A 27763-nucleotide genomic window follows, 5' to 3' on the forward strand; every position below is an offset into this window, starting at 1 on the left:
AAAGGATCATATGACTCCTGGCAGTTAACCTGTGATTGACCCTCAAATGGTAGAGAGGCAGACATACCATTCTTCGTTTCTGACCACAGGCTGAAAGCTGTGAATGTCGAAGAGTCAGACCGACTCCCTTAAACCAAGACATGTCAACATTTACAGCCATCTGCTTTAGGTGGGGATGTAAGGGTATGCTAAATCCACCTATAAAGTCTGTTTACTCACCTTTTTATCTGAGGCATTGACTTGACACCTTTTTAGGCTGGGGTGGGTCTTTATGCATGAAACTGACAGCAGGTATCATAACAGCCAATAGATATTCTATAAAGTCTTGTAAGAATAAAAGACATGAATGTAAGTTTGTCTGAATGAAATTATTTAACTACCGCGTGTCCCTGTCAGTATTGGTGCATCCATACTCTTTCTCATGAGGATCACAAGGGAAATATGCTTTGTTGTTTTATTGTGTCATTCTGATTATCCCCACTTGTATTTACCATTTTAATAAATATATTTATTGTTTGCCTTATGATGAAAACTGCGTGGTAGTTCCTCACAGTTCACACTTCTACAGTTACTTCTGCATAATTAGGGGGTGATAGATGAGGACAAAACTTCTCCAGCTGCTTTTTTTTTTTTTTTTTTTTAACATCCAGCACACACCAGGGTTATTATAGTACATATAGTATATATAGTATTATTTTAGTAGTTTATTTCCTTTTTAACTTTTGTTTTCAATTCAGCTTAATTTCAATTAGTTTCACAAGTCCGTGTTCTTGTTTCAGTTTAGTTTTAATTGTTTAAAAATATTTAGCTTTAGTTAATCTTTTATTAGTTTCACTATTAGTTTCTTTTCTTTTCTTTCTTTTTTTTTTTTTTAATTATTATAATATAGGGGTGTTTGTCAGGGGCAGGATTTAAGTAGTTCAGAATCTACGCAGCACTTTGTGAAGACATTTGAAGACAGTAACATCAGCATCAACGCCTCCTCATGCTGGTTATGTTGACACATTCGACCAAAATGACAAAGACTAAAAAGACTAAAACTAAAACTAAAGACATTTTATATACTACATATACATATTATTAATATTATTATTATTATTATTATTTTTTTCAGTTTCAGTACAAACATCGTTTCGGTTAGTTGTTTTTCTCTTCAGGCTAGTTTTTTATTTGAGCTAACTAAAATGTTTTTCCCCACACCTAGTTATAGTTTTTAGTGTAGTTTTAGTTATCTATAATAACCTTGGCACACACACGGTTAATCGAAATTGACAGGGAAGGGGTTGTTGCGCATGCGCAGGCGGCGTTGACAGAGGAAACAGCCGGGGAGTAGTCAGCTAGTCAGCGATCAGAGAGAGAGGGAGAGAGAGAGAGAGAACGAGAAAGAGAGAGAGAGAAGACGAACATCTCGGGCTCAGCTGGGTTTTTTCCCACGGACCATTATGCCCGTCTCGCCGTCGTCGCTTTCTCTCAGGTATCCGTTTCCCGGTCGCTGAATGGCGCTGGTTACCGTGCAGCGTTCACCGACCCCCAGCACCAGCTCCAGCCCCTGTGTCTCGGTAAGAGCTGCCCTTCATTTTTAACACCCCCTCTTCTCCTCTTCTCTGCTCTCGTCTTCCTCCCTCAAACCTCAAACGCGAATCTCCCTCGACGGGGTGTTTGGGTTGATTTCCGCTGTTTTTTTCGCCTGCTGACTGTCATAAACTGCCTTGCCTTTGTACTCCTGCGCATGCGTGACATGTAGGTGTTCATTTCCAGTTACAGTAGCAGTAACGTTCAAACACCGCCACACTGCCGATGCTAACCTGGGGTTGCGGGGAGGGGGGGAATTTTTTGGCCGCTGCTGGTGGAGAGACAATAGCAGCTTTGATTATAGGTCTTAGGTCAGTGTTTCATTTCAAACTTCACGGCACTAATTTGCCAAATTACACCAGCCGAAATGCTCAGCTAGTAGTGACACTACACTTTTCCAGCACTCAGACAAACTCCTGACATTCAGCTTGACAGTAGGCTGACTAGCATCACAAACGTCAAATGATTGCTATATCTGATAATTGTAACTGCACATGGAGGTGTTTTTTCTGAGACAGCCATCTACCAAGAAACATTTCCTGCTCTTCCTCTTGTAATAAGTGTCTTGTGACACCATATGAATGCGGGTATTCACTCTTGCAGTATAGTTTTCTGCTGTCCTGGTATGTAAACGAAGTGGTGGACGTGTGAATGTGTCTCCCCGACCTCAACAACTCTCTGTCTGTCTGTCTGTCTCTCTCTCTCTCTCTCTCTCCCTATGTGTGTGTGTGTCTATGCAGGGCAGAGGAGCAGGTGGTTTTCCTGTTTCTGCTAGTTCTGCAAAGTAGCAGGGAACTCCACCAGATTAGTAGGAGGACAGATAGGAAGTCGTGTGAACTGCAACCAAACACTGACGCTCATTTAAGCGCCATCACAACAATGAACTGACTCTGTATCTCTTGGTTTCACACAGCTTGCCAGACTTCCTGTGTCTCTCTTGCCGTATGTGATATTGAAACTGTGTCTGCTCGACAGAAGACAAACACAGTAGTCAATACAACCATGCACTTTTCTGCTCCTTAATCACTTAATTTTGTTGCATATTAGTGTTTGTGCACTAATTAAATCTGCTGTCATCTGTTCTTGCTGGTCGCACCAATAACAACCTGAATTTGCGTGTGAAAATGCGTCATTACGCTGTCTGTGTACCCCCAGCTGTGTCCCAAATGACGAAAATCCAGTTGAATTATGTTGCCCTGACTATCACAAACTATTTTTGGGTGATATGGTCTTGGACAGGGCCCTGTCATTCACGTCTCTGCGTTTTAAAGAGCCAAACAGGTTCTGTGAGTTGGCTTAATGATGACTGTCTTGCTGTATACCCACATACATTTTAGGAATTTTGCTGTTTTCCAGAGTGACGCAGGACCAGATAAACAGTTGACTGCCACAATTCCTAGATTGCTATCATTAAAAGCAAGGAGTGCAAAACACTTGGTGTAACAAATGCTGCTGCATCCTTCAATTGCATGAAAGAGAAGAGTCAGTTTAATAAATACGAGCCAGGGAGACAAGAGAAAGTTGGCCTGTGTGATATTACAAATAATTGTACTCTACTGTAATTGTTTTGCTGAATAGTACAATTGCAATACAAATTTCTATACTGTGCAAGACTTCAATATTTGTGTGTGTGTGTGTGTGTGTGTGTGTGCGCATATATATACACATACATACATACATACATATATATATTTCCTTTAATTTTTTAGGTGCATTTTAATTTATAGGCCATAAATTGGAATAACATGCTTAGGAGTCCATTTAAAGCACCCAGCACTCTGATAAAATGAATGTATTCTCTTGCAAGTTGGGCATCAAAGTATGTTGTTCATATTTCAATTCTCTTTTAATAAAATGCGCAGCTCATTTTTTGCCATTACAAGGGCTTGACCTTTGCCAGTGAGACAGGCACAGGAGTGAAGAATGTGAAGTGTTTCTTGAGGGGATGTTTTCAGGTTGTAGCACATGCACATTCCTACGCAACACACACACACAAAAACACATCTTGTTTCCTGAATCTTACTGTCATGTGATGTATGTGTGAAAGCTTGTGTGAAGTCTGTCATGAGATGCCTGCCTGTTGTTGTTCTCTGCCATCATTACCTTGTGCTGAACCTGTCTATCTGTGTCAGCATGACAATAAAGGCCATTTAGGGGAACGCACACACACACACACACACACACACACACACACACACCTTTGGGGGAGAACCCTGTGCTACACTTGTGTCTCCAGATAACAGCATGGACTTGCCTTACTTTGGCATATCCTGTCCTGCAGATCCCTGCCTGGGCTGCAAGTTTCTGCTCCATATTTCCATAAGCTTTGGAAAAATCCTCTAACATTTCCATACATGCAAAACCACCCAGCCTGAATAATCTCTGTCCTCTCTCTTCCAAACAGGGTGGTTTGGAGCAGTGTCTGAAAAGCCTTGCACCAAGGGCTGGTAAACCAAAGATAAAAGAAAAATTCTGTCAAGATTAATCTTTACGGGGCAAAATAAGATTCGTTTCATAGATACGTGTCACCTTCCTCACTTAATGTTAGTTCATATGTAGAATCAGTTCTGCATGGTGCATACTAAGTTAAAGCTTGCGCCCCCATGTAATTCATCATGAAGTGCACATAACCCAGATTTTCAGATGCTGTTGTCTTAAAATATACTTGCTAGTGTTGGGTGACCCTTACTGATTTAATTGCCAAAGACAACTTTTACTGCTACACGGAGCTTTTTTATTGGGTGCTAGTTTCAGACTCTGGTATGGAGTAACATGAAGGCATACATTTTTACAGTATAATTGTCAGTGCTATTTTATTGTTGTTTCCTAAATCCTTTCTATATGTCTTTTTGCTGTACATTATGTTTCAATGTTTTTAGAGCACACAACTATAAGTAAAGAATCTGAATGGAGCAGATGCATTTGTTAACTCATTGGTTGGTGTCTTGACTGCATGTACTTCACATTGAGTGCTCAGCAGTACACAGGATCTGATTTAAATAGTGATAAAACAATTAAGTAGTTCTTCAGCAGAAAATTAATCACATAATTTTGTTCATCTGTGAAACATTTTAGTCATTTATCATCTACAAATCCAAAACATTTGCTGATTACAGCTTTGCTTAGATGCTAAGGTTAGCTTACTTTTCTCCATTCATATTACTCCATTCATACTCCATACTCTGGGTGTTTTTTGGCTGCCAGTCAGAAGCAATTTAAACAAATCACTTGGGGGTTTACAAACTTCCCATGAGCATTTGACATGTTAATCATGGAAATAATCATTAGTTGCAGCCCTAAATTTAGATATCCCCTGTGTTATTTGGGATGAGTGCCTCCTGTCTGGGATGTTAGAGGCAAGGGATTGGGCATGAGGAGGTGTGTATTGGGATTATCAAGTGGGCACCTGCGTCTGCTATCACAGATGTTACACTGAACCTGGTCTGCAACAGTCATTTTTGGCATCCGAACCCATGCACATCCATTACTCTCAACTCAAATCAGGCCAGTATGTCTTCAGTTTCTAAATTACATTTGCACTGCACCTATATACCGTAATTTGTAATGTCAAGAACACAAACACCGTCAATTATAATTGTAGTACCAGAGATGTGGAAAATATGATTTTTCAACCGTATCAGCCAGCTCTAATCTGAACAAACGCAACAAATGATCCCTGTAATCAGGCTGCACCGAGTGTGTTCATCTGTCAGTTTGTCTGTGTTTGTCGTCACCTACCACCAACCTGTAATCCACCTCTTCCCTTTATGAATCTATAAAGGGTTGTGTAATGTTGGTCAGGCTAGTGTAGCCTACATACAGTATAAACAAGATAAGTACCAGGTCTGGTGTTTATCTGCCAGTAATCCTGTGCCTATCTGAATTTGCAAAGCTTCATGTTCCACAATTTGTTGATCAAATATGGTCATTTCTCTATCTTGCTCTCGTCACTGTGTTTTTCTGTGTGTATGTGTATGTGTGTGTCCGTGTGTGAATACATTACTCTCTGACCGGCCACACCTTAAAAACAGACTGAGGTCATTTTCCTGGATAGTGTGCAAATTGAGTTGAGGCTGAACTCTGCTCTCCCTCCAGTCCCTCTTCAGCGCTGCCCTGCTGTACTGTGCTGTACTCAGGCTGTAATGTTTTCTGCTTTTGTCAGAGTTGACTGGGCAGCTTGGTTTTGGATGCTGCTTGCCGTGTGTGTGTGTGTGTGTGTGTGTGTGTGTGTGTGTGTGTGTGTGTGAATGACAGAGAAAACAGAGAGAGAAACAATAAATGAGCTCTTTTTTTCTCCAAGATAGGAAATGGGCCTTTCTTCTTGTACAGTTTTGCTCATTAATTTGGTTTAAGTGGTATGTCATGCAGCTACAGCACTTTCATTTTTTGATCATTCAATTTGAAGGATGACTACTATCATAGATATTAAATTCCCAGTGAATAATCATGATTATTCATAATGACAAATGTCTTGATTTGAGCAACAAAATGATTGATTTGCTGTCTTTTTATCTTGTTTTTCTTCCGTTGCAGTAGATGTAGTCAAAATGTTTCAGTATTACTGAAATGCCGCTATCTGTTCTTTGTTCTTCCATATAATTTAATGTGGGAACCCATTTTGTGATGGACACTCATGCATGATTTATTGTGCTGTGCTAATTTGAAGCATGTCCCATTTTATCTCCTCAGGAGTCCGGTAGTGGGGAGGATGATCGTCGCTCTCAGCCAAGAAGGTAAGTGATCACACATCATCCTTGCTTAGTCTCAAAGCCCCATCTTTTTTCCTTTCTGTGATCACAACATTCAAAAAGTTGCTCTCCCCTTGACATACACACCAGGATTGTGGCAAGAGATCAGAATGATGATGTTGGCCATACTGATTAGAGGGCTTGTCTTTCCACTGGAGGACTGAATTGTCCATAACAGGACAAAAAAAATCCATACCAGCTCTTGTTTGGTATCTGATCCTGTTTTCTCACAATAGAATTTTCCTGAAGTATCTTTTTTTTTATTATTATTATTAATTGCACCCCTGTGATCCTGCAGGAGTTCCTTCCTTTGCTGCTGTGACATTACACAGAGCTCCTGTACTATTGTGACATCACAATGCCGTGCTGTCCTTGTTGCCTTGGGCAGTGAGCTGTGGAACTGGAAATCAGGTTTATCCTGTTTCAGTCGACCACAGTTGCAAGTGATTCCAGCTCATCAGCTATCAGAGGAGTTTCCTGACACTGCGTACGGTGTTTGTTTGCTCTAGATATAGGCTTTGTCATTACAGTGATATTTAACTGCAAAAGCACTCTTTTTCTCCCTTTGTTTCTTTTGGCTCTTTAATAACAGATGTCAGCCCAAAGCCCTCTCATTTACAGTGTAATGAACTGTTGTACAGCACATTGGCTGCCCATTAGAGGGCAGCAGGCTCCTTTAGAGGCAGCAGGGCGTATGTGGGTCAGGGGAGACATGCTGCTGATCCAGGGGCAGATTGGTGGCCACTCCCAGAGTCAGAGCGCCTCTGTGTCTGTCTGGTCATTGGAGCTCTGTGCCATCGAACTGAGAGAGCTGTCTGTATTTGTGCAGCTGGGAGTGAAATCTATATTCACATGGTGGGGCTGTGTGTGTGTGTGTGTGTGTGTGTGTGTGTGTGTGTGTTCGTTTGTGTGTGCGTACACGTGTGTGTGTATGTGTGGTTAAACAGGAATGGCAAGTGTGTCAGATTTTACTGATTTACTGTACTTTGTTGACTAATAACATTTTCATTGTTTTGCTTTGACTGCCTTAGATCATTCACTTTGACTTCTATATGAGTGTGATAAGCCTGCATGCTCCTCCTTGGTGCACCCATTACACACGTGACTTTGTTACCAGCTAAAGCTGACATTTTCACTGCCCCCCTCTCCTCAGATTCTTGCCTGGTTTTGTGTGTGCTGGCTAGCTCTTCCACCCCACTGTGCTGTATGTAACATGACCTTTACAGGGCCTGATGCTAACTTTTAGAAGTTGTTGACAGGCTGAAAACCAGCTATCAGCTTTTTGGTGAACTTTGTGTGGTGAACTTTGACCTCCCAGATCTAACAGCCAGCCAGCGGACACGCTAGTTTTGGGTATGGTGAACCCTGAAACAAAATCTGGGACTGGGCACCATTAACTCTTAATTGAAAACTACATCAGTAAGAATCACCAGGGGCCAGTTTTTCCTAGCTTTTCCTCAAGTATCAAAGTGCTCTGATTGTCTTAAATCTGATGACAGAGTTTTCCAATACTACCTATACAGGGTTTTCCTTTTGTAATCCAATCCAGCCTCCATCAGGATCCTCATCGGATTCTTGTCTTTGGGTTTTTCAAAACACAAGGCAAGAATCTGGATACATTTTATTCCCAAAATCAGGTTAATCCCACCTAGAGGGCTAGATTCAGAGTGGATTGGCAAAATAGTTTCATCAACTTTTACAGAAATCACTTGACATGATGCAATGCAATGACTTAATCATTGAAAATAATTTCAAACATGATAATTTGAATTAAAAAAAATGGCTGATTTTATGTTGTTTGACTACAGCATGTTGCTTTTAAACTAAAAACAATTTTATCACACTAACTCAGTGGAAGACAGCCTGCAGCCTGATGGATGTTTTAGTAAACCTTAGCCTAATATTAATTAAGGTTTACTAAAACATTAATTAGTTAATTAATTTACTTAATATGTTTGAAGATAGAGAAAAGGTAGCTCATTAATGGTTTATTTTTCATTACTGAATTAGTGTGGCTCTTATTTGTCTTATTTGTCCAGCAGATGGCCATATAGAGTGGGATTAGAAGCACTTCAAATCCAAATGTGGAAATCCAGATCCTGTGGTATCTGGATCAGCAGTATCCAGTCTGACCATGTTTTGTTTTGAAAAATCAGGTTAAAATCAGTGAGATCGTTTTGATCTTGGATAGGAAAAAATGGGATCTGGTTATCCAGACCATTCTGATTGAGGTTGAAAGTTTTGACAAACTGGCCGAAGAATATTCATCACTGCACAAAGTACACGGACCTAATGCGAAGTGTTCACCATTTAGATGGTTACAGTAGAGAATCCAGCGTTTACTACCAGCAGCACATTTGAGTGGGCATCCCTGAATATAATTTCATATGCACTGTCTGGAGTCATATTCAAAAGTGTTCACAAGTCCATAGTGAAATGAGAATGTTTGTGTGTGTGTGTGTGTGTGTGTGAGAGAGAGAGAGAGAGAGTGAGATAGAGAGTGACACTGTTGAGAAGGAAACAGGCCCATATTTCCAGGAGAAGTTGTTTCTGTTGCTCTCGGCGATCTGAAGATCATGCCACTCAGAGCTATGTGTCAACTCTTAGCTCTTAGCCATTCTTAACTTGCAACTCAGCCTGGGGCTGATGCTGGAATGGACCCAGGAGAAAACCTGTCTTGGCTGTAGTTTCATTAACCAGGCACCATTTTTAATACTTATACATTTTTGTTAATAATGTCATCATGAGGTTGTCCTTCTGTTGAGAAATGCCTACTGAAGCAGATTCTTTAGTCTTCACTTCATGCAAACTAAACTTATTACCATGTTGAGGGAATGGTGCCTAAAATCCCAGTATTCTGCAGACAGTTCATCTGGATTATTTATCTGATTTCAGATTTCTGGAAATGGTTGTGTCAGTGATCATAACACAGATGTAATTCAGTTGGTCAAAAAAATGAAGAAGTTAAAATGCAAATACAAAAAGACATATGTGACTAATTTTGGGATGGGCTCAAACAAAATAGCAATCAATATGAGTAAGCAAAGTTACAAAATGAATTAGATAATGTTCAGGAGTGATGTAATGATACCTTAAGCTCTAGCAATTTGGTTCAATACACAATACTGCATTCAGTGATATTATTACAAGATTTTGAGAAAAAATCTGAACAAACAATTATAACTGAAAAAAATCCCTAGTCATTTCTATGGGAAAACTAAGCAGTGCAACCTATAAACAACATAACTTCAATTTTCTGTAAGTTTGTGTAAGCTGTAAAATTTTAAGGACCTTTTTTAATGCCTGTTGAGTTAAAATTTAAGACCAGTTTCATTCCCAAATCAACCTTAAAACTATGCACATGGAACAGCAGTCCAAAGAGAAACAGCTGCATTTTTAGACCTCTGAAATCATATTAAGGCACAAATGCACCATTTAATGATTTACCAGTGATGGGAGGTTTTCGCTGTGATGTTGCACATTGTATAGTGTGTTGCTGGTGCTACCTATAGGACAAGATTTCCTTATAGTATCTGCAAGTAGTCATTGTCTTGTCAGGTGATTTGTTATTGGTTTTATGCCTAATTGGAAACCCAAAAATCTGCTACAGAGCAGAATTAAAATTTGACAGAGCAGCTGAACACCATGAGTGAGTTCAGCTGGAGTCACTGATTGGGATGACAGAAGCTAAAACTTCCTAGTCTTGTGGTCTTTCAATGTTGAAACAATGCAAAATAGAAATCCGTAAGTAATGAGTGGCTAGCTTTAGGTTTTCCGTTATTTCATTTTCATTTTGTTTACTTTACAGGCAGTAGCATATTGAGGAAGCTGTTACCCAAATATGCTGATCTGTAGCTGCACTAACACATTCTAGCCTCTGTTCATTAATGGAAGAGGAATGAAGAAGGTCCTTATGTGTTGGGATAAAGTGAGTCTGTACCCTATGTTAATTTTAATGCATAGTTAGTTCCATGTCTTGACATTCTGAGGAAACTAGTCAGCAGGACAGTCCAGTAAAAAGATTTATGCATCAGTGGGGTTTTAATTTCAGAAGAATACTTACATCAGCAAACAATATGGAGTTTAACTCTGGCCAAAGCAATTGTTAAAACTGGATAGCTTCACCATTGTAGATCCTCTGACCATTTCAGATATTGTACACTGAAGGAGACCATGCATGTCAGGTGTTGTAGTAATTTATGCAGAGTGTAAATGTTGCTGCAGCACCAGTCAGCAGGTTGTTCATTCTCAGCCGCTTCACTGATGGCAGCAGGATTGGCCGTGTGCTGTAGAGGTTAATGCTGCAGCTGAGCTCCACACCGACACAGGTAATGACACTCCGTCAGACTGGAACAGTGCTGTAGTGATGCTTTGTGTGTATCTGCGTAAGCAGGGCCCACTGCGGTGCTGCTGATTTAAGTCAGTGACATCAACAGAACAGTGACATCAGCAAGGCAGCAGCATCAGCCGTGGAGGACTCACAGAGGTGAAATTAGAGGAAAAGAGAAAGAACTGGAACACTAAGCTCCCACACTGAGAATTTTGGCCTGTTTTATAATCTGTATTTTTCAAAAGAAACAGAAAAAAACTGAGATGGAAATGGAAAAGTCTGTTTTCCTGTTCCTTTTTGGTTTCTAATTTGTTAATTTTGGCTTGAGATTTTGTTGTTCTGTTTGAATTAATCATTTTCATTCGCACTCTGTTGAAATATAATTGAATCCAGTTAGAATGAAGATGAAGTTGTCTGACACAATGCATGATGTATTGATTACATTATAAATAATCAGATTTACTTCCTGCTAGTGCATAATTCACCAGCTGATAAGACTGAAAGTAATCAATGGCATATATTGGAATAGTGTGTATGTATATGTTTTGTGCGCACATACGTGTGAACAGAATTCACCAAGCAATTGCAGCATGGCCTTTGTGTGATCACTTGTGATCACTAAGGTGAGTGTGTGTTTGTGTGTGTGTGTGTGTGTTTGTGGAGACATGGCAGCTGTTTGGTACAACAGAAGAGTCTCCGGTGTCTGTCTGCATGTAGCAACCACATCCTGGCCTTCAGTGGCTGTCAGTGGACAGTGAACTTTAGCCCTCAGTTCGGAGAACAGAAAAATGAAACTAGAGACATGACTCTAGCATCACACACATAAACATGTGCATCGTTGAGAGTCTAAGACCCATACAGATTGAGCACAACAACATTATAAGGGCCCTTTACATTTTCATTTTGAGCCTTTACCTTGCATTGTTCTCCCTGATTTTAAGCACAACGGAACAAATTTAAATTCCCACTTCACCAACATCACAAGTAGCTAGTGGTAAAAAGTGAAATTGTCAGAGCCATAGCACTTTGATAATAGATATAACAAATGCTCTTGTGTCCCTAGAATAATCATTTGTGATAGAGTGAGTTGCTGGGTAAAGAAATATGAGCATGGGAGAAAGCTTTTTTTTTTTTTTTTAACAAGACGTGACTATTTCAAGAAGAGTTAGAAGAGAAAAGTATCAGAGAGGGGGAGAGATGTGATTTTTGCAAGGCGGTGTGAAGAAGAAAAGAGAATGAAAAGGAAAAGTGTGGGCAGAGAAGAAAAGAGCTTCGTGACAAGATGGAGAGAAGGGAAGGCTGTGATAGAGCACAGCAAGTTGAGCAGGAAGCTGAGGTGATGATTGGGTAACTGTCAGATTAAGGAGTTCTTATCAGTTGATGATGAAGGGCTCTTGAGTTTTCAAGGCTCTCATTAGTGTAGTTTACTCAGCCTATTCTCACCAACTACGCCTAACATAACCTTTGACCTTCTGCTTTACACCTCTGCCTCCTTTTGTGTCTCCATTTTTATGTTTGATAGTCTCTGGCACGCTGTTTTGTGTATTTGCTTTGACTTGTTGCACCACGTGTGACTGAGCAGCCTAATAAACACTTCACCGCCTGTCAAGTGTTTGTATGCAGGAGGCCAAAGCCCCATCATGGAGTTAATCAACCCTCATCACCCCCCTGAAGCTTAGCTGTAATCAGTCTTTCCACTGAAAAACTTCACCTCGCTGCTTGATTGAGGGTCAAGGACGGTGCGGTATGTGTACCAAAACAAAAACAAAAAACCCACAGGCTACAGATGGTACCACAGAAAAACACTCCCGCAGTTGTTGCTGTTTGTCCTGTGATATGAATTAACACTCAGGTGGTGTGTGGCCATGTATTTATCCTCTGTGTGTAATCTATCCTATAAACTGAAACTGTGAGAGATCAACAAGCAGCGCGACCTAGTCTAAGGTCACGCCTGTCCTCGGCTCACGTCTTTTGATTTCTCAATCCATTTTCTGTTGTTGTGTTGTTGTTGTCATGTTGCTGGACGCAGCAGCGCATTGGGTGTCAGGTGTCGCTTACTCTGGGAAGAAATTTCCATAAGGGCTGCAGACGTTGGGTCAGTTACATGTCCACGTAACCCTTTTTTTGCAACAGCGGGACTCAAACAACCAAACAACACAAACAGTGGATCAGTAGGATGAACAGGTTTTAGTGTGTGGCCTACACTCTCCAGAGAACGTTCTTTTTTTTGCTGACATATGTAAGTTGGTTTCATCTGTCCATTTGGTGTCTGAATGGTAACAATATTCAAATCCTAATATACAAAGCCATAATGCTGTTCCATAAGACAGTTCATTAATTTGGGTGAGTTTCTGTGGGCTTTGGTTGGTGTCTGTTTATCACATGTAGCTCCTGTGTTTATACTAAGAGGCCATGTCACATTTCATGATTAAGATTTCTTCCAAGGTGTTATTAGTGCTTGGCCCAGCTTGCAGTAAGACGTGTGTGTGTGTGTGTGTGTGTGTGTGTGTGTGTGTGTGTGTGTGTGTGTGTGTGTGTGTGTGTGTGTGTGTGTGTGTGTGTGTGTGTTCATTAGTTTGTTCCTTAGGTTGTGTGTGGTATCTTTCAGAGCCCATTGCTTAGCATCATTATAGTCAGAAAATAGCCCCAGAGAGATGCAGAGCATCATTCATAGTGGTTGAGCAGCAAGAAGACGTTCTTGGATTACCTCCCGTATTTTCAAAATAATAGGAATATGATGCCCATCACCTTGAGGGATAACTCAAGCCAGTGACCTACTAAATCATTTCAGAATGGTTTCTGTTAAAATTGATGAAATGCCCTCCCGGTTCTCCTGCAGCTCCTGCTCCTCTTCCCTTACCATGGCATTAATCACGCCTTATATAAGTGCGGCTTGCCCCTGGCGGAGCGTGTGTGTCTCCTCCCCCTCCAGCGGCAGGATTTACCGCAGCCTGCTGCAGATACATGAAACACACCTGCCAGTGAGCAAACGATGTGAGGCAGCTCAGTTTGATTTAGTGGAGTTAGACACCTCACGTTATAAATGTCGACTTCTTGTTTGAAACCGTTTGATTTATAGACTATTACACGAAAACGTAAACGTAACGTCGTGATGTCCAGTGAAGGTAAACCGGAATCAGTCTCGGATTGAGTCTTATCAACGCAGCTGACGCGTTTTCCCGGTACCGGTGTTTTTTTTTTTTTTTGTTTTTTTTTTTGTTAATTATTATTATTTTTCATTTTTTAACAATCACCATTGTCAGTGCGGAGTACTGCTCCATCCCGCTTCTGTCTACCGCTCACCCGGCTCGGCGCAGCGATGCCTCCCGGTGTTGTGAACGCGCCGCGGAGCTCCCCAGCCGGCTGCTTCTGCGCCTGCTGCGGGGTGAAGATGAGACCTCACTTCACCGAGAACTCCGTTATTTCCCAGGGAGAGATCGATCAGCTGTAAGTCTGCAAAATAATTGTGCTCCAGCTCTGTGCCCAGGTTTTCTGTGGACATTAGTAAGGCAGATCTACTGAGACTGTTATGATAGTCCAAGGTGTACAGTTTAGATTCTTACCTGAAAAACAATCATATCAGTCAGCTGGTTCATCCAGTTTTGACTCAGTTTGAATCTTAAAAGCAAACCCACTTAATCTCCTTTATTCACACACAGTTTATGATTTTGTGTAGTTGTTTTAGAGCTACCCTTTGCTCTCAAGGTTTGGTTTCAGTTCTCAGGTGTAAGCAGGACATGTGGTTTTGCCATAATGACATAACAGGATATGACAGAACAAAGCAGCAGAGCCACTGGCTTAAGGAGACTTCCTTCCCTTTGCTCCTTGTGAAATACACCGTCTGCCAGATGCCTGACTCATCCGCTTACATACAGCGCCTGTCCTACCTCCTCTCTCCTCGTTAGTTTTAACACTCAGAGAAGATGATAATATGCACCTTGAGGGCATTGCAGACAGGAGGCACACTCTGTACCTGAAAACATTTATGAATCAGAGCATGTGGTTGATCCGTCAGTACAGTGTCTTCAGAAGACCGACATACCTGTGATGAAACTAGCATTTTTCAGATGTGACTTTGCAGTGAATAAGTGTTGTGGTGTTCTTGTAATGTGCATTTTGAAAGTTGAAATCCTGTTAATGTTAATGTCAGATGCTACCTGATGATTGACTAGTTTTGTGTGCACTCATCCACATTTAATGCTTTCTTCTTATAAAAATACATCAGGACAACTGATAAATGTGGTTGTGTGCTGTACATTGGTTGTCTTCTCAGTTGAAAGCATCTAGTCTCTGGTTGCTGTGCCTTTTTGCCTGGCAGCCTGTGCTCTGCCTTTAGGCATGGGAACAGAAATTGACTGTCTGGACATGCCACATTGTGTTGTGATTATTAAGGAAAAATTCACCCTCAGATACTCCTACATTCTTAGATATGACAAATATGTGAGGTTCAGTGCATTCCAAGATGTTCTGTGAAGCAGTATTACACCACTTCTGACATTTTCTGCACTAGGGTGTGATTTTTTTTTTTCTCAGATGTGGGCATATAAAAATAGTAATCTTCCCAAATGAAACAAACTGAACAAATGAAACATTATGTGAGTCACCCTCTGTTTAGAATACCAAGGTATTTTGAAATGCCAAAGCCTGCAGTAGCAGAAGCTCAGCATCGATGCTTTTTATTTATTTTGAATTTTACGTCTCATATGGAAATGCACACCAGTGATAAACTTATTTTCATACTCGACTGTCAAGAGAGTTTTAAGACCACAGGTAATGTTAAAATAAAGCCCTTCACAATTGGAAAGTGCTGAAATCCATCTGTTTGTGCTCTGTTATGCTTCAAAAAGCATCAAAAGTATCTGTGAATAAAGTCTATTAAAACTATGTTACATATCTGTTTTTACTTTACATTCTTAGGCCACAGTTCTTTAACTGAGGCCTGCCTAATTATAAGCTTCTTGTAATCACTGCTCCCTGTTCCATGTTTTGTATCATGATGCTGCTCTCTGTTGTTCTCTGTCTCTGCGTTCCTCCTCTCATGCTCACAGGAGAGGGTGACAGAATGTGACCTTCTGTCTCCAGGCTCTGATAAGGCCTCCCTCGGCCTCGGCCTATATTTATCTCCTCCCCGCACATGGAGTGACAAATATGGACTGGGACAATCAGGGGTCACCAGTGTTAGTAGTGTATCTCTGTGCAGTGTGCACCCCATCCTTGCATAACACTAATAGGTTTCAGGTTTGGGGTCTCACTTAGCACTGGCCCAGGAACAGAACTTTTTGTTTCTTGAACATGTGGCCTTTTTTGCGCCAGCTGGATTTTGTCCATTGAGCAGCAGCACCAGACCACTCAGCTGGAGTTGTCCATTTCATGCCAGGTAGCTGTCAAGTTTTACAGTCGCAGTCAAAACTAGTAAAGATGTAATTCCTGTCAGAAGATAGTGGAAGATATGTATCCTGAAGATAATATGCAGAGTGCAGAGATTGATGGTAGAATTTGCTATGGAAAGAGCAGGGTTCATGTGAAGAGAAGAATTGGTTGGTTAAATGGCCGTCCCTCTGTTGTCATGTTGCTTTCATGACACCTTGAAACGACTTCTGCTTCCTCTGTGTCTCAATCCCTCTTTTTTGCTCTCCTGCCTCCTGTCACTTTATGACCATGTCCAGTACAGTTAAGCTAGCACATTATTGGAACCAGCTGGTGGGCGTGTGTGTGTGTGTGTGTGTAGACACATTTGCAAACTGCACACTCCAGTGTTTTGAGCACACACAGGCACATATTTCTGTCCATTCCTGTTTGTATAGCATGTTGTGTGTATTTTATAAGAAAACAAGGATTAAATTGAGGTTATTGAACCACTTGCAGTGCTCAGCCAGTGGCAAGCTCAATATTCTGCAGATGTTTTCTTATTGAAGGAATCTCTCAAGTAGCACAAATTGAAAGGATTTATTTTTTTAATCCAGTTTCTGTTTTATACATTTGGGAAAGAAAACATCACAACACAAACATCAATCATGGGTTTGCATCTGTCTGCATAGACGGGACACACACACACACACACACACACACACGCACGCATGCACACTCATACAAACACAGTAAATGTGCCCACACATCTTTTTGGAGGTATGCTGAAGGGTTGACAGAATGGGACTGTCTGTTTTTGTTATAACTTTGTTATATTGGCCTGGTGGGAACAAATCATAATGTGTTTTTAATACGTTTGACTTTGGGGAAAACAACTACTTTTTAGTACAAATCCGTTTAGGACTAAGCTGCTGAAGCCAGTAGTCACAACCAGCTGTTTTTCTGTGGTCCAGCTAATTTCTTTCCTCACAGGATGAATTTTATTAATATTTTACAGATGGCTGGATACCACTGAGCCTCATTTTCGTTTTTTTTCTTCCCTCTTTGTCCAGTATCAGTGAGAGTTTCCTGACAGTTAAAGGAGCCGCCCTCTTTTTGCCACGAGGAAATGGCTCCTCCCCTTCTTCCGCCTCTCGCTTCTCACAGCTGCGCAGCAAACATGCAGGTGAGATATAAGGTCTTCCTTAATATGATTTGTGTGTTCTTACCCAATGGTCAAACTGATTTCAAAACAATACCAATGATGAAGGACTGATATAGATCCTCGCTGTTGACTTGCCAACCAGTGATGCATCGGAAGGTGATTTGGGTTATGAGAATGAATGTGAGGTGCCATGATTCACTGCAAGAAAGGCACATCATGTCCAAGCCCTATTGTGCAGTCCTCTGTAATTTCCAGTGCATAAGTGGTAGAAACAGCTAGGAAAATGAACACTTGGTTTGTCTTAATTTACCATGCGACGTCAAGCACACAGCCCTTCTCAAAGAGTAAAGATTCATTCCCTGCTTGTGTGTTCTTGAGAAATGTGTTCTGGTGAGACATAGATGAACATTTGCCTCAAGGACACACGTACCAGCGCTTAGAAAAAAAGCTTTCACACCATTTCACCTCATTTTGAGGTAACTGCAATCCTTAGCACTGAGCAAATGTTGGTTGTGTCTCTCTCACCCTACCAGGAGACCTCCAGCAGCACCTGCAGACCATGTTCACCCTCCTCAGACCAGAGGACAACATCAAACTGGTGTGTACACCGAGTCAAAATGATCTAAACTTACTCAGTCTTACCACTCAATGTTCTATCAAAGTGCCATTATTTGATGTTTTAAAAAATCAAATTCACCTTCTTTCCGTCCCGCCACCGATAATTCCCGGTCCAGGCGGTTCGTTTGGAGAGCGCTCACCCTCAGTGCACTCGCTACATGGTGGTCGTCTCAACCAACGGCCGCCAGGACACTGAAGAGAGCGTGGTACTGGGTATGGATTTCAGCCCCACAGACAGGTGAGAGAGAACGCACAGCAAAGTACATTATATCCCTGGGGCTGCTACTAACATTTACTTTCATTGTTGATTTTTTTTTTATTTTTTTATAAGGATTAAGCAGTTAATAATTTCATCTATAACATGTTTAAAATACTGACAAATGCCCATCACAAATTACCAGAGCAAAAAGTGATGTCTTAAAATAGTTTAGTCGGACCAGCATCCAAAATAACCCACAGTATTAATAATGCTAATTATTCAAAACAGAGAAAAGCAAGCAAACCATAGCATTTATAAAGATGTAACCAACAAATATTTGGTATTTTTGCTTGATAAGTGACTAAAATTATTAATTGATTATCAAAATTCTAATGCCTTACTTCTTTGTTTATCAGCTAATCGATTCAGGATTAAGTTTTAACATGGAGGTTGTGTTCGTTCTCCCTCTCTCTCTGTCAGCTCATGTTCAGTAGGGCTTGTTTTGCCCCTATGGAGTGACACACTGATACATCTGGATGGAGATGGGTAAGAAAGTTTCTAACATATTACACTTTTATAGAGATACATACAAAAGGCTGCTAAGATGGCTTACAAATTGCTCTCTGCCTCCTCCTCCTCCTCTGTCCTGCCGCTCTTCTTTCTCTCAGGGGTTTCAGCGTGTCGACCGATAACAGAGTGCATGTGTTCAAGCCTGTGTCTGTGCAGGCCATGTGGTAAGTCATATTGCATTTATCTCAAGACTTTGTATAAATATACATCCTTTTTATCCTTCCTCATATTTTTGAGTTGGCAAGTGCGCTTCTTGGCATCTTAACCGTTTCTTCTCCGTTTTTTCTTAATGTCTTTTTGTCCTCTCTCGCTCTCTGCATCTCATTACTGATCTTCAACTCTCGTCCTTCCTCTCCTCTCTCTCATTCTCATTCATGCCCACTCTCAGGTCTGCACTCCAGTCGCTCCATAAAGCATGCGAGGTGGCCCGATGCCATAACTATTTCCCAGGCAGCTTGTTCCTCACCTGGGTTAGCTACTATCAGAGCAGGGTCTCCTCCGACCAGGCACACATCAACGAGTGGAACGCCATGCAGGACGTGCAGTCGCACCGTGCCGACTCGCCTGTCCTCTTCTCTTATGTGTAAGTGTTAAGCTGAGTACTTCTGCGGTTAGGGACAACTGAAAGATGTTATTTTGGGAAAGATAGAACGTTCTAGTTGAGTATATTATTGCATACACTTGGATTGATTCTTGTGTCTTTAAATTAGAGTTGCATAATAATGGTTAAAATGATTGTTTTAATGGACACAGATCACTATTTTTTAATTGTCTTCATTAGTTTTGATGACGTCAATATGGAAAGATAATTAATTGCGAAATCTTCATTATTACTTGCACAGGTATACTTTATATTGGCAATATACACAAGAAAGAATTTAGAAGTCAGATTGTTGTGCGATTTTAACAAGAAAGCGAAGTGAAAGTTTTACACTCCTTGAAATAGTCCACCACTCACATCTTGTCTGGAAATGCAATTTGAAATCAGTTAGTAAGTTATGTAACTCCTCTGATTGACAGAGTGAAGAAATATGATTTGCAGAGAGGGTGACTGATTAAGGAAAGACCAGCACCATGTCTGGTTTTGAGTCCCAGTGATGGAACTAATACACCTAGAGTTTATGTACACAAGCGCACACATTCACTCACACACACATGCACATGCCAGAGGACTTGTATCAGGGTTTGAAGCCCAGACCTCCTCTTCTTTGCTCGCAGAGTGAGAAACAATTTGGTATAGTTTGGCACCAGCTCTACCAGGGTTGATGTACTGATGTCTGTGGTGGCCTCCCATGTTTAAAATGTAATGCAAAGCCACCTGGCCAAAAGCATCTACTACATGGCATGTGTTAGCATTCCTTCATCTGTATATGCAAATAGATTGTGCTTTCAAAGGCTACAGGTCATATTTCAACTTAATGGTGTGTATCTGCAGACCTACAGAAAGAGAGAGGACAGAGCGGCTGATCAAAACCAGTTTGAGGGAGATCATGATGCAGAAGGACCTTGAAAATGTCACCAGCAAAGAGGTGAGTCAGTGCTTCAGACAGACTTTGACTTTGAAGATGCCCCATATAATGTAATAATTTTAGCAGTCCCACTTTTTATTGCATGCTGTCTGAGTTATTGCTGTATGTCAGCTCCATCCTCCATCACAAATCAACATTTTGGTACCTTTTCAGTCATTAGTAGGAATGACGCAGTGCCTAGTTGGTTTAGGGTTTTGTTGTATATTATTCATCACACTTTATATTCACAGTACAGTGTGTCTGCAGAACTAATGCAGGACCCACGCATAACTCTACAGCAGCTGCCACTGTGCATTTGTGCTCACACTAGTGCAGGGTTAACCCATTTAAACCATAATTTTTAAATAATGATTTAATTTAAAAACCTTACTATGCATTTTATATGCATTTTAGCTGTTTAGTGGTTTTCCATGACAGAAAACACCTATCTGACAATCATTGTTTTTTCTGTGCATTGCTTATTTCATTATGATTGTGGACTTCATGGAGTTCATGGTTTGCTCACCTTTGATTTTCCACCATCTCATTGCATGCAAGAGCTGTTTGGATTTCCTGTCCAGGAACTATACTGTTTGTTTGTCTGTGCTTTGATCATCTTTCTGGGATTTGCCTTGTAGATCCGGACAGAGCTGGAGATGCACATGACATGCAACCTGCGGGAGTTCAAAGAGTTTATTGACAATGAGATGATTGTGATTCTGGGCCAGATGGACAGTCCTACAGAGATCTTTGAGCATGTCTACCTGGTAGGTTGGCCCGTGTTGCCTCTGGAGCTCCACTGCTGTATTGACGATGAGTGTTGGTTTGATCAAACTGATATGGTTTGGACAGAACAAAAATTAATTTAAAAAAGTAGAGTAAAGAACACTAAAGGGGCTCAATTTGTAGGCATGAATTATTTATTGCAATTTTTAATTAAAATGCATCGAAATTGGTCCTGGATTAGACGTAATCCACATCTGGGAACACAGCCATATATGACATAGTAGAGGCTAGCTTCTGCTAATTTCAAGGTGCTTTGTCTTTGCTTGGTTTGGAGAGCGCATGGGTCTTTAGGCTTTCCTTGCCACAGGATTTAGGAATTATTAAAAGCTTCGGTCAAGGATATGAACTAGTCTGAGGATTGCTTTTGTTTCCTACAGGGATCTGAGTGGAATGCATCTAATTTAGAGGAGCTGCAGAACAGTGGGTAAGTTGGGGAAAATTACACAGGCCTCACACAGTAACTATACTGCAGTCAGTATAATAATAAAAGGTTATGATAAAACATTTTAAGCATTTTTTGTGTTGTTCTTTTAAAATAACTAATAACCCATTCAGTATATCAGCAAATAGTACTCAATTTAGTTTTACTTTCATGTAAGCAATCAGTTTGGTATAATGGGCCTAATTTAAATTATAAAAAAAAATTCTCAAGGCTGTGGAACCCACATGCACATCTCTCCTCTCATCCATCTCACCTCTATTACACCTCATTCATCTCTTTCTTCTCTTTGTTCCCCAGGGTGCAGTATATCCTGAATGTAACAAGAGAGATCGACAACTTTTTCCCTGGTCTGTTTGAGTACCACAACATCCGTGTTTATGATGAAGAGGCCACTGATCTGCTTGCCTATTGGAATGACACATATAAGTTTATATCCAGAGCCAAGTGAGTCACAGATGACTACATGTTCTCTGCTCTTTCAACTCACCGCATCTTGGCAGTGCTGTGCTTTCCACTTTTCTTTTCTTTTCTTTTTTTTGCTTTTCACAGACCTTCTGTACATTTTGTTTAGTCAGTTTTTTAAACTCCACTCAGTCTGATTGTCTCATTAAACTGCTGACACTGATGTGAAAGCTCACATGTATCTTGGTATCCACACCAGGAAAGCCGGGGCCAAGTGTCTGGTGCACTGCAAGATGGGCGTGAGTCGCTCTGCGTCCACAGTTATCGCGTACGCCATGAAGGAGTACGGCTGGGACTTGGAAAGAGCCTTTGATTATGTCAAGGAACGGCGAGCTGTCACCAAGCCTAACCCCTCTTTCATGAGACAGCTGGAGGAGTATCAGGGCATACTGCTGGCCAGGTAACCACATACAGGTTGTAGTTGTGGGGCTCAGTGGCCAAAACATCTAATCCTGTCATAAATCAAGTCCCACTGGGGTTGTTCAAACTAAAAACTTGTGCATGTATGCACTCATACATGCATAATATACATGAAAAGCATATGGATGAAAACTAGATATGTAGAAACTAAGTATTACATTTTATCACTCTTTAGTGAGTGTGATAGGCTATGATCTCCTGATTTCGGGCAGCACCACTCTGGGGGAGTATTGAAGTATTGAAGAAAATATTCCTTATGCAAATTTATGGATATATATTTGCATATATATTCAAATACAGCAACATTCAGTGTGATCAGATATTGGCCCAAGTGTACTGCAGTAACCATTAAAACAAAATAATATAGTAAATATATGTGTACTTGTGTATAAATGCACATTTATTTTTAAAATTATTGATACCTGATTTGTTACCATGGCAAAAACTCTATTGTATTTCATTATAGAGGCTACATTTAAATAAAAACACAGAGTTACAGAGTCAGGTACCAAGTTGTGCTGAAAATACCAACAGTAAAAACACATAATTGACATAATTTTTGGAATTTTTGTGTTAATGTTGGACCTGAGTATCAGTTCTTGTGATATCCCTAATGTGCCGCCTGTGTGGTTACAAAAACAATACATTGATGGGTTTTTCTTTCTTTCTTTTTCGTGGTATCTTTACCTCCACCCCTCTCTCCCTCTCTCTTAGTAAGCAGAGGCACAACAAGCTGTGGCGCTCGCACTCTGATAGCGACCTCTCAGAGCACCACGAGCCGCTGTGTAAACCGTCTGCACAGCCACACAGCTTGGGCCGCTCCGACCCCCACAACCAGACTGGCAACACAGCTGGCCCCTCCCTGAAGGAACTGCTGCAACCACTGGAAACCTCATCTAGCAATGGCAAAGTAGCACACTCCACCAGACAGCCTGATACTGGTATCCAGACCAATCAACTCAACTCCTCCTGCCCTGAGGGGGCACCAGCTCTATCAGGTCTTGCTGAAGGTCAGAGCCTCCTGCCTGAGGCTTCCTGTCAATCTGCTGTAGCCCAGACCCAGGGAGAGCTCAGCCAGGTGGACGCCCCGTGTCCCGACCCCATGGCTGGGTCTGTGCCTCCCTTATCTGCCCCTCTCTCCAACGGTCTGTGTGACTCAGAGGAAGAATCCTCGTCACCCCCTCTCCCCCGGCCAAGGGCTGCCACTGTGGTGCCTGAGGCTCGAAAATCCGACCTTTCCACGGTGACTGTTGCGGAGTGTGTTTTGTTGGGCCAACCTCACCCACCCCCATCCCTTCACCACCTCCCCCTCTCCCCTGCCCCGTCTCCAGCTCCAGCCTGCACAGACGAAGCGATCAGACCACAGGAGCTCTCCAGCTCTTTGCCTGTGGTAAAACCTAGCCACCAGCTGCAGATGCCAGTGTCAGTGCCTGAGTCCTCAAGGACCCCAACACCAAGCACACAACAGGCTGAACCCCAAGGTCTGTCTGCACCAGTGCCTGACAAGGAACTAGACTGTGACCAGCAGTCATGTGGGTTGTCTTTGGACAGTTTAACAGCCCATTCACCCTCCACTAGTGATTATATCAGTTACCCCAGTGCCATTCCACAAGACCTTGAGGTGTCATTCACCCGCAGTACAGACCACATCAACTTCTTCAGTGCCAGGGAAAAGTTCCAGGGTCTGACTCAAGATGGTAAGACTCACTGTGCTGCTGTGCAGGCGGTGCAGCAGTCACCCCAGCTTAAGGGTCCTGGCAAGGACCAGCCACCAATGCCTCAGGAGTACTCTACTAGTGAAGGAAGAAAAGAGGAGGAGGAGGAGGAGGGAGGAAAGGTAAATCCACTGAAGGACAACTAAATTAATATGACAGATAATGTTGAAATTAATTCTGTTCATTCAGGATATCATACTTTTAGAACTTAATTTCTGTGAAAAAAAAAACATCCTGAAATTGAATGGTGTTCCAAACAATGAATTTGGCCAGTAATTCAGCCTGTGGGTTCATGAGCTCAAGAATGCCACCCAGTGGTGTTAAAATAGGAAGTTGCAAGCAGGCTAGCTGTCACCACTGAATCAATCGTATTTGGTTTTGTTATTGCCCATAGATTGATAAATGTGTGAACATGCTGATACTTTGACATTAGTGTATAAATTCATCTTTCTCTCATCTCTTTTTTTCCAGGATATTGCAGTCCCTGTGCAGGTCACAGGACTTAAAACCACGATGCATACAGCAACCCCTCCTCCTGGCGCTCTCAGCCAACCAGGGCCTCAGGCCCCCCAGGACCAGGAAGTGAGGAAGTCAAAGCAGGAAATGGAGGAGAGAGTTGTTTTATCACAGGAGGAAGCTGAGAATGTAAAAGAGGAAGTGAAGAACAAAGAGGAGGAGGAGATGCCCCCTGCTCGTCTCACCAGTGATTGGACAAGGGGTTCTGTGCGCCGTGTCACACGACAGCTGGAACAGCGAATGAAACAGGGGCAAGACTCTCCGTTGCCCTCCTCGTCTCCCCCTTCCCTCTCCGTGAGCTCCTCTGGCTCTCAGCAGTGCTTGCAATTCCACCCACACTCCAGCGAAAACCTCCTCGCAGACTCTAACCTCCAGCCAGCAACAATGTCTAATCCCCAGAATGCACCCCTTTGCTTGCAGGGGCCAGTAGTTCGCACTGCGGAGGAAGAGCAAGTAGAAGATTCTGGGAAGTGTTGTCCAATGGAGGAAGAGAGTAGTGAGGTAGTTGAGGGGAGGGGACCAATCTGTGAAGACAGAAGCACAAAAACACACAAAGTCCAACCTGCTGACATTAGATCTCTCTCTACCTCTTCGTCCTTTCATCCTTCTGTCCACTCCTCCCTTGCTCCACTTTCCTCTGTCGGCTTCCTGTGTTTGGAGGGCGTCACAGAGCTTGAGTCGGGCACGGACTGGGACTACCCCTTGGAGGGTCTTCATGGTGACATCATCATGAAAGAGACATGGGAGACTCTGTGCGAGTTGGGTGCCTTCCTGCAGCAGGTGAGCTCGGGCAGAGGAAGCAGGGCCAGGTGTGTGGAGCAGGTGTGGGGCCTGGGTGCCGGTGCCACACAGAAGAGAGGCCACTGTGTCCAGCAGAGGGTCAGAGAGGTGGAGGCCAGAATTCGCCAGGCAGGGCTGACCCCGCCGTCTCTGATGAAACGATCAGCCTCTCTGGCCAAGCTAGGCTGCCTGGACCTGCTCGCCAATGACCTGAGCGAGTGGGAGGTAAGCTGCACCTCTGTTGCTCCCACCTCAGAGCAGTCCCCACTCCACACAGCCAGTGACGAGTCCAAGAAGCAGCGGGTCCACAGCTCTCCCTCAGCCAGCCAGCATGAAGCCTTCAGGGTTGAGTCAGAGAGTTTCTGTGAAGCTGGAAACCCCTCATCAGGATGCTCTCCACCTCCAAATCAGAGTCAGCCACAAGAGAACCTGCTCGACTGTGTCCAAGGCTCTCCACAGCTGCCCGGGCTGATCTCGATGCCGACAAGGCAGCAGTACGGAAGGACACACCCTCTGAGGCGGCTGAAGAAAAGGACTGTCAGCACCGTCTACCACACCATGTAACCTTCACCCTGTGTGCATGAGCACGTGCGTTTGTGAAAGATCAAGTGTACCTATGAGAGATGATAATTAAGTGCTTATGTTGAATTTAATTCAGCAAAACAAACCATTGTCTCTTGCCTTAACAGATAAGTTTGGTAGTTTGTGTACAATGATTTATTCACCTGCAGATCTGTCCATAGCCTCTGCGATAACGAGGCAGCCATCTTGCTGCAAACAAAATATTGACACTGAGTCTATGAAGGTCCCAAAAGTTAATCGAAATTAATGCTACAACCAAAACTAAGCATTGAAAGTAGCACTGTGTGGTATAAATGCTTTCACAAGAAGTCACTGAAGCAGCAAATCAGTCATCCAGCTCCATTTGGTTGCTTGTTGTTTCTAGCCTTCCAATGTTGCATATTGGTAGTTTTGTCATCACCATCTGATGTTTACTTGAGTGCTGTAGGTGGATTCACAACTTTGACCTGATTCTTGGTGGAATGTAGCCGCTTTTCCAGACCTCTTTTCTGTATTTCATCTCACTTCACTTTACTGCTGTAAAAAAAATGATATTTGCTAGTTGTGTTTAGTAGCTGTCTTAGAAATGAGAAAACCTTTCCCCTGGTTCTGTCTGTCAGGAAAATGAATTGACCAATTTCAATTCATCAACAAGCCAACAGGTTTCTGAAAAGAAGGTAATATTGTTCACCACAAACCAAATTTTCCAAGATTGGTGAACTTAAAAAATAACAAAAGACTCTACTTGAAACTGAAACTAAGACTTACTAACATGCATCATGACTAAGTCTAATCTGAAATGGCTGTCGGCAGCTCTGTTGGTGAGTGAAGTTGTCCTAAAATTAATTGATTTCTGCAGATTTGAAGAAACTGGACAATGTTAATAGCCTCAAATGCGTTCGGTTGCAAGTCCTGGTGAGCAGGCCAGATGTACGTTAGCGGCTTATTGAAACAGAAAACACAAAAGAGCAGAGGAGGCATATTGGTTTGGATTGCCTGTTTGTTTTTTTTGTTTGTTTTTTTCCATGTTTTTGACTGTCCACTACACAATACCTCAGTTGGCCTGAACCAAATCTGATCAACACAGCTATCAGGCCTGGGATTCCTGGAATGTCCAACGCCATCAGAAGCAATCAGTTTCACTACTCGATAAACCGAAGTACGCGCATGTCTCTCTGAAGTCTTGACAGTTCTGATGCAGCTCAAACCAGATTTTTATTTTCATGTGTTACCGTGTGTCAGGGAGGAAGGGTAGGTTAGGAAGCTGGGAGCTGAAGCCAGTGTGTATGTTTGTGTGTTTTTTGAGCTGTTCTTTTTGGGGTATGTAATGTTTTTTTTTTGTTTTGTTTTGTTTCATTTTTTTTTGTTTGTTTTTTTTGTTTGTTTTTTTGTAAAGGAGATGAGTGTTAATGTTTTCAAGATCTGTATATGTTTTTATATCTGGCTCATGTCCTTGTGTGAGTGTGACTGTAGCTTCCCCCATGTGGATGTGTACATTTTTAACTGATCTTTCGTCTCTTTTGTACACATTAGGGATGTGCCTGTGACTGGCAAGTGCAGCCTCTCTGCAGTTTATCAGAAATTTCTGCACAGGGAGGTCTGTTGAACATGCACTTTACTCCCTTTTTAATTGTAATATTGTCACTTTTATTTTTCATTTTTTTAAATGTATGGTTGCTACCTTTGGGGAGCATGGTTTTAATGAGTAGCAACCGCTGGGTGTGTGTATATTGTGATTTAAAAAAAAAAAAAAAAAGTTTTTTTCCCCCCCCTTTTTTCAATTTTAAACTATCAATGTCAATATTCTTTTATATCATGTGCTTCAACTGTGACCATTAAAGGATGGAGATAGAGAGTTTGTGTTTGTTGTGGGTTCATGTGTATAAAGAAACTAATCCCTTACAGTTGATTTATTAAATCTTCCCTTATCACACACTTATGAGATTCTGTGGAGTGTACTTTCTGGCACTAATTAAAAGCAAATCTATACAAATATTCACAAAAGCACCCCTCAGGCACAGTTCT

At 41.9% G+C, this 27763-nt stretch overlaps 1 protein-coding gene across 2 annotated transcripts; it reads left to right on the forward strand.

The window, feature by feature from the left end:
- The first annotated feature begins 1332 nt into the window (after positions 1-1332).
- Positions 1333-27594, forward strand: ssh2b (slingshot protein phosphatase 2b). 2 transcript variants are annotated; one of them, XM_030068817.1, is made up of 15 exons: positions 1333-1559; positions 6262-6305; positions 17070-17182; positions 17695-17759; positions 17896-18017; positions 18459-18524; positions 18647-18712; positions 18937-19131; positions 19984-20077; positions 20695-20823; positions 21220-21266; positions 21582-21728; positions 21946-22146; positions 22881-24003; positions 24353-27594. In XM_030068817.1, the coding sequence occupies exons 1-15, from the start codon at positions 1497-1499 to the stop codon at positions 25739-25741; spliced, it is 3864 nt and encodes a 1287-aa protein (XP_029924677.1). In that variant the 5' UTR covers positions 1333-1496; the 3' UTR covers positions 25742-27594. The 2 variants fall into 2 exon arrangements, with proteins under 2 accessions (XP_029924677.1, XP_029924676.1); XM_030068816.1 differs by lacking the exons at positions 1333-1559; positions 6262-6305 and adding an exon at positions 13970-14097.
- Positions 27595-27763: the final 169 nt, after the last annotated feature.

The sequence above is a fragment of the Myripristis murdjan genome, chromosome 14 (assembly GCF_902150065.1).
Source record: "Myripristis murdjan chromosome 14, fMyrMur1.1, whole genome shotgun sequence".
Taxonomy (NCBI): Eukaryota; Metazoa; Chordata; class Actinopteri; order Holocentriformes; family Holocentridae; genus Myripristis; species Myripristis murdjan.